The sequence below is a fragment of the Artemia sp. Qi Xiang Cuo genome, chromosome 15 (genome assembly GCF_049724085.1).
Source record: "Artemia sp. Qi Xiang Cuo chromosome 15, ASM4972408v1, whole genome shotgun sequence".
Taxonomy (NCBI): domain Eukaryota; kingdom Metazoa; phylum Arthropoda; class Branchiopoda; order Anostraca; family Artemiidae; genus Artemia; species Artemia sp. Qi Xiang Cuo.
Window position 1 is genome coordinate 13,270,653 of NC_142808.1, and position 13,233 is coordinate 13,283,885.

The following is a 13,233-nucleotide window of genomic DNA, read 5'->3' on the forward strand; positions in this document are numbered from 1 at the left end:
TTCTTCTCTTTCTCTTAATTGTTCTTTCTCTTAATTATTCAAGTCTATTTAAATTTGTTGTCCATACATTCTAAATTTTTAACAAATTCGCTCATTACAGTATATGAAATGCACAAAATCTATGTAACATTCATATACTTTTTTTTTACCACGTTTACTTGGCTTGCAATTCTTCTTACTTGTTTTATAGCATACTTTCTTTAGCATTTTTTTTCTTTTCCTTTTTTGCTGATTGTAGTATTCACCGGCACGGAGTTTTCATTTTAAGGCTGTAGTTTAATGTTTTTTTTTTCCAGCCTTTTTTGTGTATTGGGAATTGGAATCAGTGCTTTAATTCCCAAACAGTTTTCTAATGTTGACAATTTATTTACTGCTAGAAATAACCGTTACATCGTGTTAGTATTTTTTACAAAACTACACTGCTTTTCTGTGACGATACAAATTATAGTTCCGAGAGGGATAGATCATTTTATTAGACGGTGAAAAACAGATACAAAAGGAAACTGGATATTTCTGAAAGAAGAAGATTTAGTCACTTTCATTGAAAATAATTAGTACCCATACTTTTTTTGTGTATTGGGAATTGGAATCAGTGTTTTAAATCCCGAACAGTTTTCTAATGTTAACGATTTATTTACTGCTAGAAATAACTATCTTATCTCTAAACTCATTCATTTTATCTTTTTTTGGTATAAAGATTGCATGAGATAAATTTTAAATAAAGTTATATCTCAAGAGAATTTATTTTTTAAGAACTTAGTCAGGAATAAAAGAGGGAAGCTTGTTATGTAAGTTATATCGTGTTAGTATTTTTTACAAAACTACACTGCTTTTCTGTGACGATACAAATTATAGTTCCGATAGGGATAGGTCATTTTATTAGACGGTGAAAAACAGATACAAAAGGAAACTGGATGTTTCTGGAAGAAGAAGAAGATTTAGTCACTTTCATTGAAAATTCATTTTACATTTAGGCATAATTCAGCCATTTAGGCATAGACCAGAATACAATTTGCGCTTTACTAAAAAAAACGACTGAGGATTGTCAGTTTAATTAACATATACTGATATTTATTCCTTAAAGTTTTGATAATTTTTTATTTATAAAGTAAGAAAAGTGAAAACATTTAAAACGTATTTTGTTTTCAGTAAAGCGCAAATTATGTTCTGGCCTTGAGAAGGCATGGGGGTTATCATCTCTATTCATGTTAATTTTTGCTCATTTTGAGTTTGACTCAGCTATTTAGTGTAGTTATTTGTGATAGTTTTACGCTTGGAAGATTATTTAACTTTATTTTTGTTCATTCTTGGCTTAATGAAGCTCTTTACTTTTTTTTCGAAAAACTTGTTTTGTGGAAAACATATACTTAAATACCAAAACACTATACGACCCATAAACAAAACAGACAAAAAAGAAGTAATCCACGCTTAATTTATTTACTAAGCTTAGATAACAAAACGGTAGCTCCTTTTGTCGGCTCTTTTTTCAGGGCCTTCTTAAAGGTTTTCAGTTTCTCGCTTAGCTCATCCTTAATAGTCGGTATTTCTGTCTCAAGCATTCTAAAAAAAATTAGAATTAATTACAAAATTCACACTGGTCAGTGAACCTCTTATTCTTAGAACACTAAAATTTGAACGATTTAATCCTTTATATCACATCAGTACTAATCACAAGGGAAGAATCACTAATAAAGGCGAAAAGACGGCTAATGTACAGGACCTGAAAAAACTTAGGAGGGAGAGAAAGAGGGCACTTCCCCAGGCACAGAAATTTAAGGGGTGCAAAATTTTAAATAAATAATCTAACTGTTATAACCATTTTGTACTTATTGATATTTTATTTTATTAAAATAAAGCAGAGGGCACAATTAGTAAGTGAAAATAATTAATTGAAAAAAATTAAACAATGATAATTGGATATTAATAATTAAAATTATAGAACTAAAGTAATTAATAATGATAGATAAAAATATTTACAAATAAATTACTAATTAATTAATAAATGAAAATTTTGCAAAAAATTTGACCTAAAAAGTTTTGTGAGAGACCAGGGGGAAGGGGTGCTAATCAAGATTTTGCCCCGGCCGCAAGAGACGCCAGAACCGCTCCTGGTCTTGTTTAACAACAGCTTGGTGCGTCATTCTCAAATTTAGGTTCAAGACAAATAGAGAAAATCTCAAAATGAACACAAAACTCGCCCGTATAAAACTAGGCGTCTTCAGAGTTAAATATAGAAAAACTAAATAAAAGTAAAGATAAAACTTAAAATAATCTATCCAATCCAAGATAAAAACAATAAAAATAAGGGATATAAGAAACCAGCCAAAATCTATTTATACAATTAAAACTAAACTGATATACCACAGTATATTTATATGCACAATTACGAGTAACTCTCGTGACCACACAAAAGCAAAAAGATAGAAAATAAGAAAATAAATTTGAAATTACTTATTTGTTGTCAAATAATATTTGTCTTGGTATCTAATACTGCCATTCTTCTTGGTCTTGTATTTAATTTAGTCCCCTGGTGATTTTGTAAGACCTTATTACAATTATTAACTATGGGTTCATTTCTAACAATAATATCATAAATTGAGTCAATATTTAAATTTCCCCTGTTTCGGTTTATAGAAAGATTAGCAGTTAGGGTCACCAAGACAACGTGGATCAAGAGGACCAAAGTTGCACTAAATAGTTTGCCTTGCTGATACTCCCTTTGAGAGCAGCTTGACAAATGGATTTTGGCAATTACCTCAAAAGTATTAAATTCACAGATATGACTCTTAGGCACAACAACGACAATATAAATAGTAATAACTTTTTGTTTGGCTTTAAGCTTGCCAGATGAACTTTTTTTTTTTTTTTTTTTTTTTTACCATGTTGACCAATGGTCTGCGTAGCGCAGGTACCGATCTCCTGATTCGATGCCTTCGGCCCAGAGAACAATGTGTGGTTGGAGGGAAACCATCCGACACTTCCCATGTCCCCCCCCCCAGATTTCTCCAGATGTCCATTTAGAACTGGGTCGCTTCTGACTGAGTTTACAGGATCACAACAATGACCCCCGTTCCAAGCCAAATAACCGGCGACACCAAGACTTAAGCCCCTTGCAGCAGGTTTTCAAGTCCAGAGCTCTTTTAGCTCAGGTTAACTTTAAAACTGCTTATAGTTAACTTAATTTTAATCTTGTCAGAAGGAGGGGGAAAATGACAAAGTTTATCCCCGGGCACAAATAGGGTCTTAGTGACTCTACATGCAGACCTATTCTTTCATCAGTATGAACATGCGGAATTGAAAATTTACCTTCCGTTCCATAATTTTCAATAAAGCGTTGTTTCCTATCAGTTTGAGCTTGGTAAATCCATGCATGAACAAAACAAACAGAACTTTAATTGCAGTGTACAGCTTAAACTGAACTGAAGAGGGGATAAACAATGACAAAAATGGATTAAAAGTATAGGCCCGAATGAGTGACATTATAGTGACTCTTTAATATGTAGCAATATTTCACAATGAAAATACATTTTTAAAAGTCAAATATCTAATTCATCTTCACTACTAGCGGTGCTAATTGGAGGGTGGGGGCAGGGGACACTTGCTCCTTCCTTTCTAGATCCCCCCAACATATTCCAAAGAATAGAAATCTTCAGTATTTCTATAAAAATCACATTATTATAAAGAATTGATTGACATTTACCTGACTGTTGGAATACCAACCCAAAAGTTCAACCCATAATACAGACTGCATTCAGTGTAGATTTTTTTTTTTTTTTAGAACTGTCACAAATAAAAGTTCGGCTGCCAACACTCAAAGCTCCATGAAGGCATGAGCTTCATTTGAACTTCAGAGAAAAACTATATATATTGATTCAAATATTGCTGACTGACATTTAAAATTTTCTTTGCATAAATCTAAATATAACGATAGGAAATGAAACCCAAAGGGAAAATAGCAAAAAAACGACCTTTCGAAATGTTAAAACTAAATCAATCGCAATTTCATATATTTTAACAAAACATTTTTCCTGGTAACTTGAAAGGTATTTTGATTCTTATATTTTTTGTTAATTATAATAAAAACATCTGTAAAAATATTTATTGCTTTCAGCTTGTTTCAGTATGAATTATCAACAACTATTGCTTCAAATAATTGACTATTGCAAGTGTGTTTTTTCTATAAAAATATTTGGTTGATTCGTGAAAACATGAATAGTACTCATCTTTTTTTGCTTTTTGATTGTTACGACAAAAAATACATGTGTTCAAAAGTAAAAAAAAAAATAAAAAAATTCGTGCTTTCAACATGTGCCATCATAATCGCAGCAAATAATTTTTATTACAGGTAATCCAAGCACGCTGGTATAGACTCGATTTACACAGCGTTACTCTTCCTATCTAGTAATCGCAGTTGTGCAAGACTAGTTTTACGCTTAATGCGCTCTGATTTATTCGGCCAAACTTATTTAGACGCGGCAACAACGATGTACGTCCTACGATGAAATATGAGGTCAAAACGTAAGCTTCTTAAGGTTAATAATGGCAGGCTGAATTTAATATGGAATTTAAGAAATTAAGAACTTAAGTTGCCAAAATACTTTGGAGTTTAAGTGACAAAGCTAATTAGGAACATTTTAAGAGGCTCTGGCCTACGTTTTTGCATTATATTATTATTATTGTTATTATGAATTATTAGCTGTTGCCCAGAAATCCATATAAGCCGATTCATATGTAAACCAAATACCACCCGTAAAATACGTACGCATTAGTTTGATCTAGGTCATTTTGGAATCAAAGATTTTTCTGGTTAAAATTCTATGATTAAGAGCTATCTCCTAAACTCTTAGAAAAAGATCAAATTTGCTTGGAGGAGGACGAAAGCCAAACTCTGATTTGTGATATATTCTTTTCCCTTTTAAGCGTAGCTTGCTGTGTAACTTTATTCCTGCTCATTTATGTTTTAGTATTGCTCATTAGCTTTTTTAAGAACATTATTTTAGACTGTTATTAAGTTCTGATACATGTTAATTGTAAGAATATTTATAAGTTGTTTTTTTAATATTTATGCTTCAAAACTTAAATATAGAGCAACAACTTAACGTTAGACAAACTTTGAGTATGGAATCGAAATTTCCAATCAGGACTATGCACCAATTTTTATCAGGCTATCTTTTTGCCTTCAAATCATTCAGATAAAAAAAATTATTATACAACTCCAGTTCAAGTAAGATGCAACGCACCCACCTTTCTGCTAAGTTATCAGGGGGGAGGGGTCGGTTACCAGCCAATTTGTCTCCAATTAAAGATATTTAAATTCTTTGCACGATTACCTTTTACCTTTTAACAATGTGTAGCTTACCCATTTTTTCTAATAAAGCACACCTGCAAAGAATCGACTAATTGCACAATCAGGAACCTTAATCTTCAGGGCCTCGTGGGGTATATCTCAAAACACTTATCTGATGTGGTGTGGAGTTGAAGAACGCCTGGGGCGAAAAAAGCCGCGAATGGATCGATTTTGACCCTTAAAAAAACACTAGCACTTTTGTGAAATGAAATGGTATCAAACGTGGCCTCAAGTACACGGTGGGTTTTAAGCATGAAATTTCATGCGAATGTAGATACTAGTTTTTCAACAGGGTGTACGGAGCAGGCTTTTGCTGAGACTGGTGGATACGTCTTCTAAACTAGTAGATACTAAAAATGGCACATACAAAGGAGCATTTAGGGTCCGTAGCTCCGCCCTAAATTTCACAAAGTTACCTCTTAATTTTTTTTTATTTATCCCATCCTTCCCCGAAATGCTATCTCCTCCCACCAAATATATTCTCGTGTTCCCACTGTAGCGGAATTACCAGCTGTCAGTACCAAGATACATTATTAATATTTTATTAATATTTTATTAATATTTTATTAATATTTTATTTTGGATATAAATTTTTAGCAGAGGAGACTCAAATACTATTTCGCTTTTGGTTGATTTTTAACCCTCTATAGACATTTTCTTGATTCTAAGACATTCTTTTAATTCTAAGACATTTCTTCCAGTTACAGGATTCTATACACACCTTTCTTTATTATTTAAGTTGACTGTACAAACGATAATTTATTCGCTAGAACTTCTACACATGGGAAGGAAAGAGCTGAAAATTAAGCACGCTATATGCTCATTTTTATCAAGAGAGGCGGGGTAATCTGTTTAAATGTAGCAGGACCTTTCAGAAGAATCAACTCCCAAACCCCGAGGACGTGTCTGGGCACACGTTTCGTTATTTCAAAATGGTAGCGTAGAAGACAGGAAGTATCTACAAGTCATCAAATTCTGAGCGTAAAAACTTTCATGAGAATACGAAAAACAGATAACTAAGAAAAAGAGAGGGAAGCAGTTTTATGCAATACAGGGAAATTGTATGACTAATACTAACAATTATGACTAATGCTAAAATTTCGCATGAAATGTACTTACAAAACCAGGGTAAATGCCCCTCTATTTGTTGATATCCATGTACTAATGACGTCTGCTGTGAGCTCGTCAAGTATAGTTAAAGTAAATAAATCTGAAATGAAGAAAATACCATAAAGGGAAAACTGACACCAATGCACCTTAAACGCAAAAACAAACAAACAAACATGAGGCAGATATAGCTTGTATCTAAATATAGCCTCCCTATCCGGAAAGGTACTTTTAGATTTTTGGCCAAAGATTTTCAATAAGAGTAATGTGATAGGTCTGGGTAAGACCTACGTAGCGTGATTAGCTTCTAGGATACGCAAAAGATAGCTGAGAATCGAGCAATTCTCATACTAAATATTTTTATATGTTGACAGTTATATGTTGTATGACAGTATTGTTGTAGTATGTTGTACGCATGCGTCGTTTTTGGTGAAGATCACAAGGATTATATCTTTTGTAAAGAAAAATCTTTACAAAAGATGAGAGAAGAGAGAAAGAGAGAGAGAGAGAGAGAGAGAGAGAGAGAGAGAGAGAGAGAGAGAGAGAGAGAGAGAGAGAGAGAGAGAGAGAGAGAGAGAGAGAGACAGAGAGAGAGAGAGAGAGAGAGAGAGAGAGAGAGAGAGAGACAGAGAGAGAGAGAGAGAGAGAGAGAGAGAGAGAGACAAAGAGATAGAGAGAGAGACAGAGAGACACAGAGAGAGATAGACAGACAGACAGACAGAGAGAGAGGGAGGGAGAGACAGACAGAGACAGAGAGAGAGAGAGAGATCACACAGATTATATCTTTTCTTATTTTGCTATTATTCTTTCACTCTTCCTTGCCCTTTGCTATCACCCTTACTCGTTCTAAAACTTACCCACTGTTCTACAACCTTGCTTCCCCACAACTTTCTAAAATATTTGTCACTAGGATAATTTGATTTTTTCTCAAACTGAGCTTTGTTTCCATACATAATTAAAATGAAATATAATAAAGGGTAAGACGCTTAGTTATGACAGTGAAAAACTAAAAAAATAAACAATAAAAGTCCCAATATATTCAAATCCTGAAGGCTTTATCAACGAAACAAAAGGAGAAAAAAAACAACTAGATAGAGCAATTCATAAATAGTAAAAGTTACATAAAAAGATGGAAAACCCCTAATGAAAAATGAAGAAAGATATCTGATAAACTAAATTTATATTTTAATATAAACAAAGTCCAGAATGCTAATACAAGGAAACAGGCATTTTGTTGATTTGGGGCAATGAGATCAATTGGTGATGAGTAAGGAGAAGGCATTAGGCCCCTACAAGTTTTGAAAAGCAACATCTGTAAATGGCACCTCCCAGTTTTTGATAAATAAATTTTTGTCCCCCCCCCCACTATATTTTCATGAATTGACACCGCTGATTAAGGGTGAGTAAACGTTCCCTCCACTCGTCTCTCTTTGAATATCTTTTACAAGAATTTAGTGATTGAAATAGAAGGGAAAATGGTTGATTTTCTAACATTTAAATTCACATTCAACAGAAAAAGATGACAAATTAATATCTATTTTTGCCACCCCAGCAGTTGGCGAAAAATGTGATGGAAGAAATAGTTATCATTTCATTGCTTTCTAGCTTTACATTTTTGAAAAAAAAACTTTAATGTAATTACGACACGCTCAATTGTTTGACAAGGAAACAATATTATTTTCTTTTTCTAAAGAAGTGGGCAATGAAATAATTATCATAATTAATTTTATAATTTATTACTATATTTTATTATTTATAAAGAAAAAACAATCACAAAATTTAAGCTTTAAGTCATTTTGCAGATTTTTTTTTAACTTTATTTCGGATTATTTTACATCTCTTTAATTTCAAAAATCAGAAACTACCCGCTATAAAAGCAGTAATAGGGAGTTTGCTAGAGCATTCACAGTATTTATTCTGAAAAATTCGAAAAATCCTCCAATAGTAATCAAATGAACACTTTACAGCAATTTATGAGATCTTTCATCACTTAAAATGTTTTAAGGACATTCTCTACATATAAGCACAAAATTTAAAATTATGGAAAAAAAAGTTATTGATATTACTTACAAGGCCATATCCAGGGGGGGGGTGAACCCACACCGAAATGGTTGTCCGACTCGTAAAAACGTAACAAAATGCATATAAACAAATCTTTGGTACATTTTTAAAGTTTATTTTTTTAAAAAAAAAAGTAAAAAAACCCCCCCCCCCAGGAAGAAAAATCCTGGATATGACCCTGGTTACTCAGTAAATCTATAATAGGAATTCGTCACTGTGGTAATACCTAAATTCCGATAAGAAAACTTATGGCTTGCCTTAGAAGTACTTAGTTACCCGTAAATAATTAATATGCATAAATTAATAATGTTCTTTTCTCTTAAAAATACATTTTAGAACAGGCATATGGTTCTTCACTTGTTTTTCCATAGCGTTTAAAGGTTTCTCCATTTAAATACACAAAGACATTAAATATGCATTTAATATCTTCAACAAAGAAATAATATTGCCATTTTTTTTTGCTATTGTCTTAGTTCTATAACTAGTGGGATTATTTATCTCCGTTCCAGATGACGAATCCAGTTGTCCAAAAGCCCATCAAGGAGAAAAGGGGTGTAGTGGCCATTTAAGTTTATTTATTACCTATTGCGTTTATTATTGCAAGTACCAAGGAAGTAGTGTAAGTAATGTGAGTAGATTCAACATTTTAAGAAAGCTTTAGTTCTTCGAGCCGTCCTAGCCGAGTGGTTAGCACACTAGACTTGTAATCCTGAGGACAGGGGTTCAAATCTTGATGTCGTTGGTTACTTATTTTAGAACGGGGGTCAGTGGCGTGACTTTGTATGCTTAGCCAGAGTCGACCTAGCTAGAATGGGTATCCGGAGAAATCTGGGGAAGATAAAACAGGAAGCGTGTACGAAAGCACAGAAAGATGGCTGGCCCCCATTCCCCAATTGAAATTTCTGGCTAAAGGGCCATAAAACGGAGATCAACACCGGCGGTAGAGACTATACAGCATTCTTTTTTTAACAATTCAATAGTTTTCAGAACGACATTTTTGCTAAATACACAGAAATAAAAGTACATGAATTATAATCACTTTTTTTTTAATTTTTATTTGAAAAATAGTATTCAACCCTAAAGTTGAAAAAAAGCTGCTGTTAGTAACTTAGAACTTGGAAAGTTACTAATTAAGTATTCAAATTATGTCTACGATTATAATAATGTTATTTTTCTACATTCAAGAATTTCTTGTACATAAGATAACACAAACTCTTGGAAGGATTGACAAATTTGTCAGCTCTACAATGAAGAAATCAGCATTTTTTTCTACCTTGCTATGTTTCTATTTAAGGATAACGTTCTGGATTCTATTGGCTGAGCGAAAACGGGCGTAATTTGCTATAGGGCGGGGGGGGCGACTGTCCCTCTCAGACCTTGGTCCCCCTAATGCAATTTCTGGTTAAAGAGCCATGAAACGGAGATCAACACCGCCGGTAGAGACTGTAGTATCCAATTCCGCATTCTTTGTTTTAACTATTCAATAGTTTTCGGAACGACATTTTTGCTAAATACACAGAAATGAAAGTACATGAATTATAAAGACTATTTTACCATTTTTCAAAACAAGCCATGATTAAACGCACCAAAACAACATGGAAATCTGAAACCATCAGCCGTTTATTTGGCACCCAATTCCACCATATGTTGGCAATCATCAACGCTTCAAAAAACCGAAAATAAAATAAAGTTATTTATAACTTACTGGACAGTCCACTTTCATGTCGTTTCTTATCAATTTGAATCAGCTTCTTCATTAAAAAGTGAGCTCCAGTGTGTTCTACTGGTAGAACTTGATTTTTATCTTTATCCTCAACTTTCTCCAACGAACAGACAGTCTTTGCTATAGCCTCATGAACTGGTTTTAGGTCACCTGGAACAATACGACTTAATGAGTTTTAGATATTTTAGTTAAAGATTTAAGTATATAACGGAAAAATGATAAAGAAGATATTTGACAGGTGACAGACATTTGACAGGATTTTGTTGATATACTCTTATGATTGTTGGCACGGAGAACGGAAAAACTACTTTGTATTTTCTCCCTTTTGGGGAAAATGAAGAAATATATGAAAAGCATCTAATATTTAAAAATGCAGCATAATTGATATCTAACGTATGGTCTAAAAAACATGTTTATACTTCACATGTTCAGGTCAAGTCTGGCATTTTTAAACTTCTGAAATAATTGCCAAAAACTATTTACTGAGCTGCAGTTAAACTCAGGATCAGAAGAGCAATCAATGCCCAATCATTGATCTGAATCAAAGATTTCAGTATATAATGGAACAATGACAAAGAAGACATATCACAGATTTTTTTTATGTCTGAGAACACCCCCCCCCCCGTCCATAACTAGTAATAATTGAGATGCAGTTTTGCCCAAAACCCTTTGCTGAGCTGCATTGAAACTGAGAATCGGAAGAGCAATTAATATTCAATCATAGTTTGATCATTCTGATCTACATTATCATGCTGATCGTACCGCGGAGAACAGTTCGGCACCCAGTTTTAGAAAAAGGGCGCCCAGTTTTCGGTGCCCAAAAACGGCAACGATATAAAATATATTCACTTAAATGTTGAAACTGAGGCAATCTTTTACTTCCGGTGAAGAATTAAAAGTTACCATTTCTGTATCGTTTACAAAGTTGTGAGTCACACCAAATGAACTGCTTCTTATTTAGCAATAATAATCTATTTATGATCCGCTATAGAAAATTAGAAATGGAGCAATACTGAAACACAAAACTTACAGTAAGTAAAATAAAAAAGCAAGCCACATTAATTCAACTACAAATCTACAATTCAACTGAATTCAATTTAAAATTAGAAACGTTACTTCACCAGCTTTAAAGAGGTTTCACCAGCCTGATTCGCCAGCTCAGGAACAAAATTAAATTTGTATTACATAGAATTTCACTTTATTAAATATATTTACCATTAACCTGGAAAAAATATATTATTTTCTGCTCATCTTAAGTTTTAAGATCCGTAGTAGGAGAGCTCAACCCGAAAAGTTTGTCCCTAGGAAACTTATGCCCCCAGAAAATTTGCTCCTGAAAAACGCACATCTGGATGACTCGTCCCAAGGAAAACTTACCCTTACAAAACTCGACCCTAGAGAAACTTGTCCTCAGAGAATCCCCATTGGATAAACTATCCCAGGAAAACTTACCTCAGCAGAAATTGTCCCGAAAAACTTGCTACCATAAAATCTTACCCCTAAGATTTGCAAAAGAATAGCACCGAGAAAACTTGCCCAAAGGAAAACCAGACTCTTTTTCATCCCATGAATCTTACTAAAAAGGAAAACTTTCTAGTTTAACCCTTTCACTTAAAAATTCCCACCAGAGCTTGCGCTCTAAAAAATAAGAGGAAACCCTTGTAAATTCTCCCACGTGGATACCTTTACTTAGAAATCTCTCGAATGAGCCATTTCCTAATTTCTAAGACCTCTTCCAAATGAAGCAGCCAGGAAAAAATACTTTAGTATTTGTTAAGCCAAACCAAGTGATATTTATTAAGCTCAACTCTGAAAGGCAACTGTGTGTTGATATACTTTTATATATAAAATGGCATTCGTCATTTACCTCTGTGAAAAATTTACGCTAGAAGGGAAATCTTTAGTGGATTATTTTAGACCTTGATCTCTGCCCATTCCATTAAAATAGCCAAGAATTTTTATCTCTCAACATATCCAAAAAAATTTTCCCAGGGGGGGGGGTAGGGCTGTCGTTGGAGAATTGTTCCAGCATGATTGCGATTTATCCGCTTTACGGTCGCACCTAAAAAGTTTGATTACTATTACGAAACATATAAATATAAATGTTTTTACTTTTATAACTTTAATAAATCAAATAATATTAACATTTTGATTTCTAAATATTAGTATATGTATATTAAACTGACAATGCACAATCAATTGCATTTTTTTCAGTAAAGTGCACATTAAGTTCTGGCCTTGTGAAGGCATAGAGGTTTTGACCCCAACTTATGTTAATTTCTGCTCGTTTTGAGTTTGACTCGATTGTTTTTTGTAATTTCTGTTCATTTTGAGTTTTATGTATTTATCGATGCTGATTTGTGGCAGTTTCACGCTTGGTAGATTATTTGATTTTATTTTTGATCATTTTTCGTTTAATGGAGTTCTTTACTTTTCTCTGAAAAACTTATTTTGTGGAAATTTTTTTTTTAGTTAATAACTTCTAAAAATAGAATCAGATCAGAATAAAAAGTACACGATTAGAACCGCCTTGTCTGAAACCCCTTTAATAGGAAACTTTCTGTCCCTTGGTTTGAACAACAAGGGAAATATACTGGCTTGAAAATCCAGAGAAGTGGTAGCTACTACAGCATTCTGCCTAAACGGGCTTTTTTTTTCTTTTTTTCTTCCACAGATAGCTTGGCACTGGAATACCGTAGAGAGTTGTTCAATGGCTCATTTAAAAGGAAATTAATGGGGTTAAGAACCTTTTCTAATTAAAACAAATTATTTTCTAAATAGAATTAATTTTTCTATGAAAAACGGCAAATTTCATGTTAAAGATTGATCAATGGCGTCATAATCATAGGGTGTAGCCAGGTCGTCTCTTACTATTCTAATTAAGAAAAATCCATAGGCTTTTTCCTGTTTGTAATTTCATATCAAATAATTTCAAAAAAGCGAGAAACACCCCCTAAAAGTCATTGGATCTTAATGAAAATCACACCATCAGATT

At 33.3% G+C, this 13,233-nt stretch overlaps 1 protein-coding gene across 2 annotated transcripts in view; it reads right to left on the reverse strand.

Annotated features, from left to right (window-relative positions):
• Positions 1-1,418: 1,418 nt before the first annotated feature.
• Positions 1,419-13,233, reverse strand: part of peng (Pumilio and CPL domain-containing protein penguin) — an 84,819-nt gene continuing 73,004 nt past the window's right edge. For both annotated transcript variants that reach the window (XM_089101382.1, XM_089101383.1), the window contains exons 11-13: positions 10,221-10,388; positions 6,467-6,557; positions 1,419-1,560 (exon numbers count right to left, since the gene is read on the reverse strand). In XM_089101382.1, the coding sequence (XP_088957508.1) occupies positions 1,434-1,560; positions 6,467-6,557; positions 10,221-10,388 (386 nt within the window). In that variant the 3' untranslated portion in view covers positions 1,419-1,433. The remainder of the gene's footprint in view (positions 1,561-6,466; positions 6,558-10,220; positions 10,389-13,233) is intronic.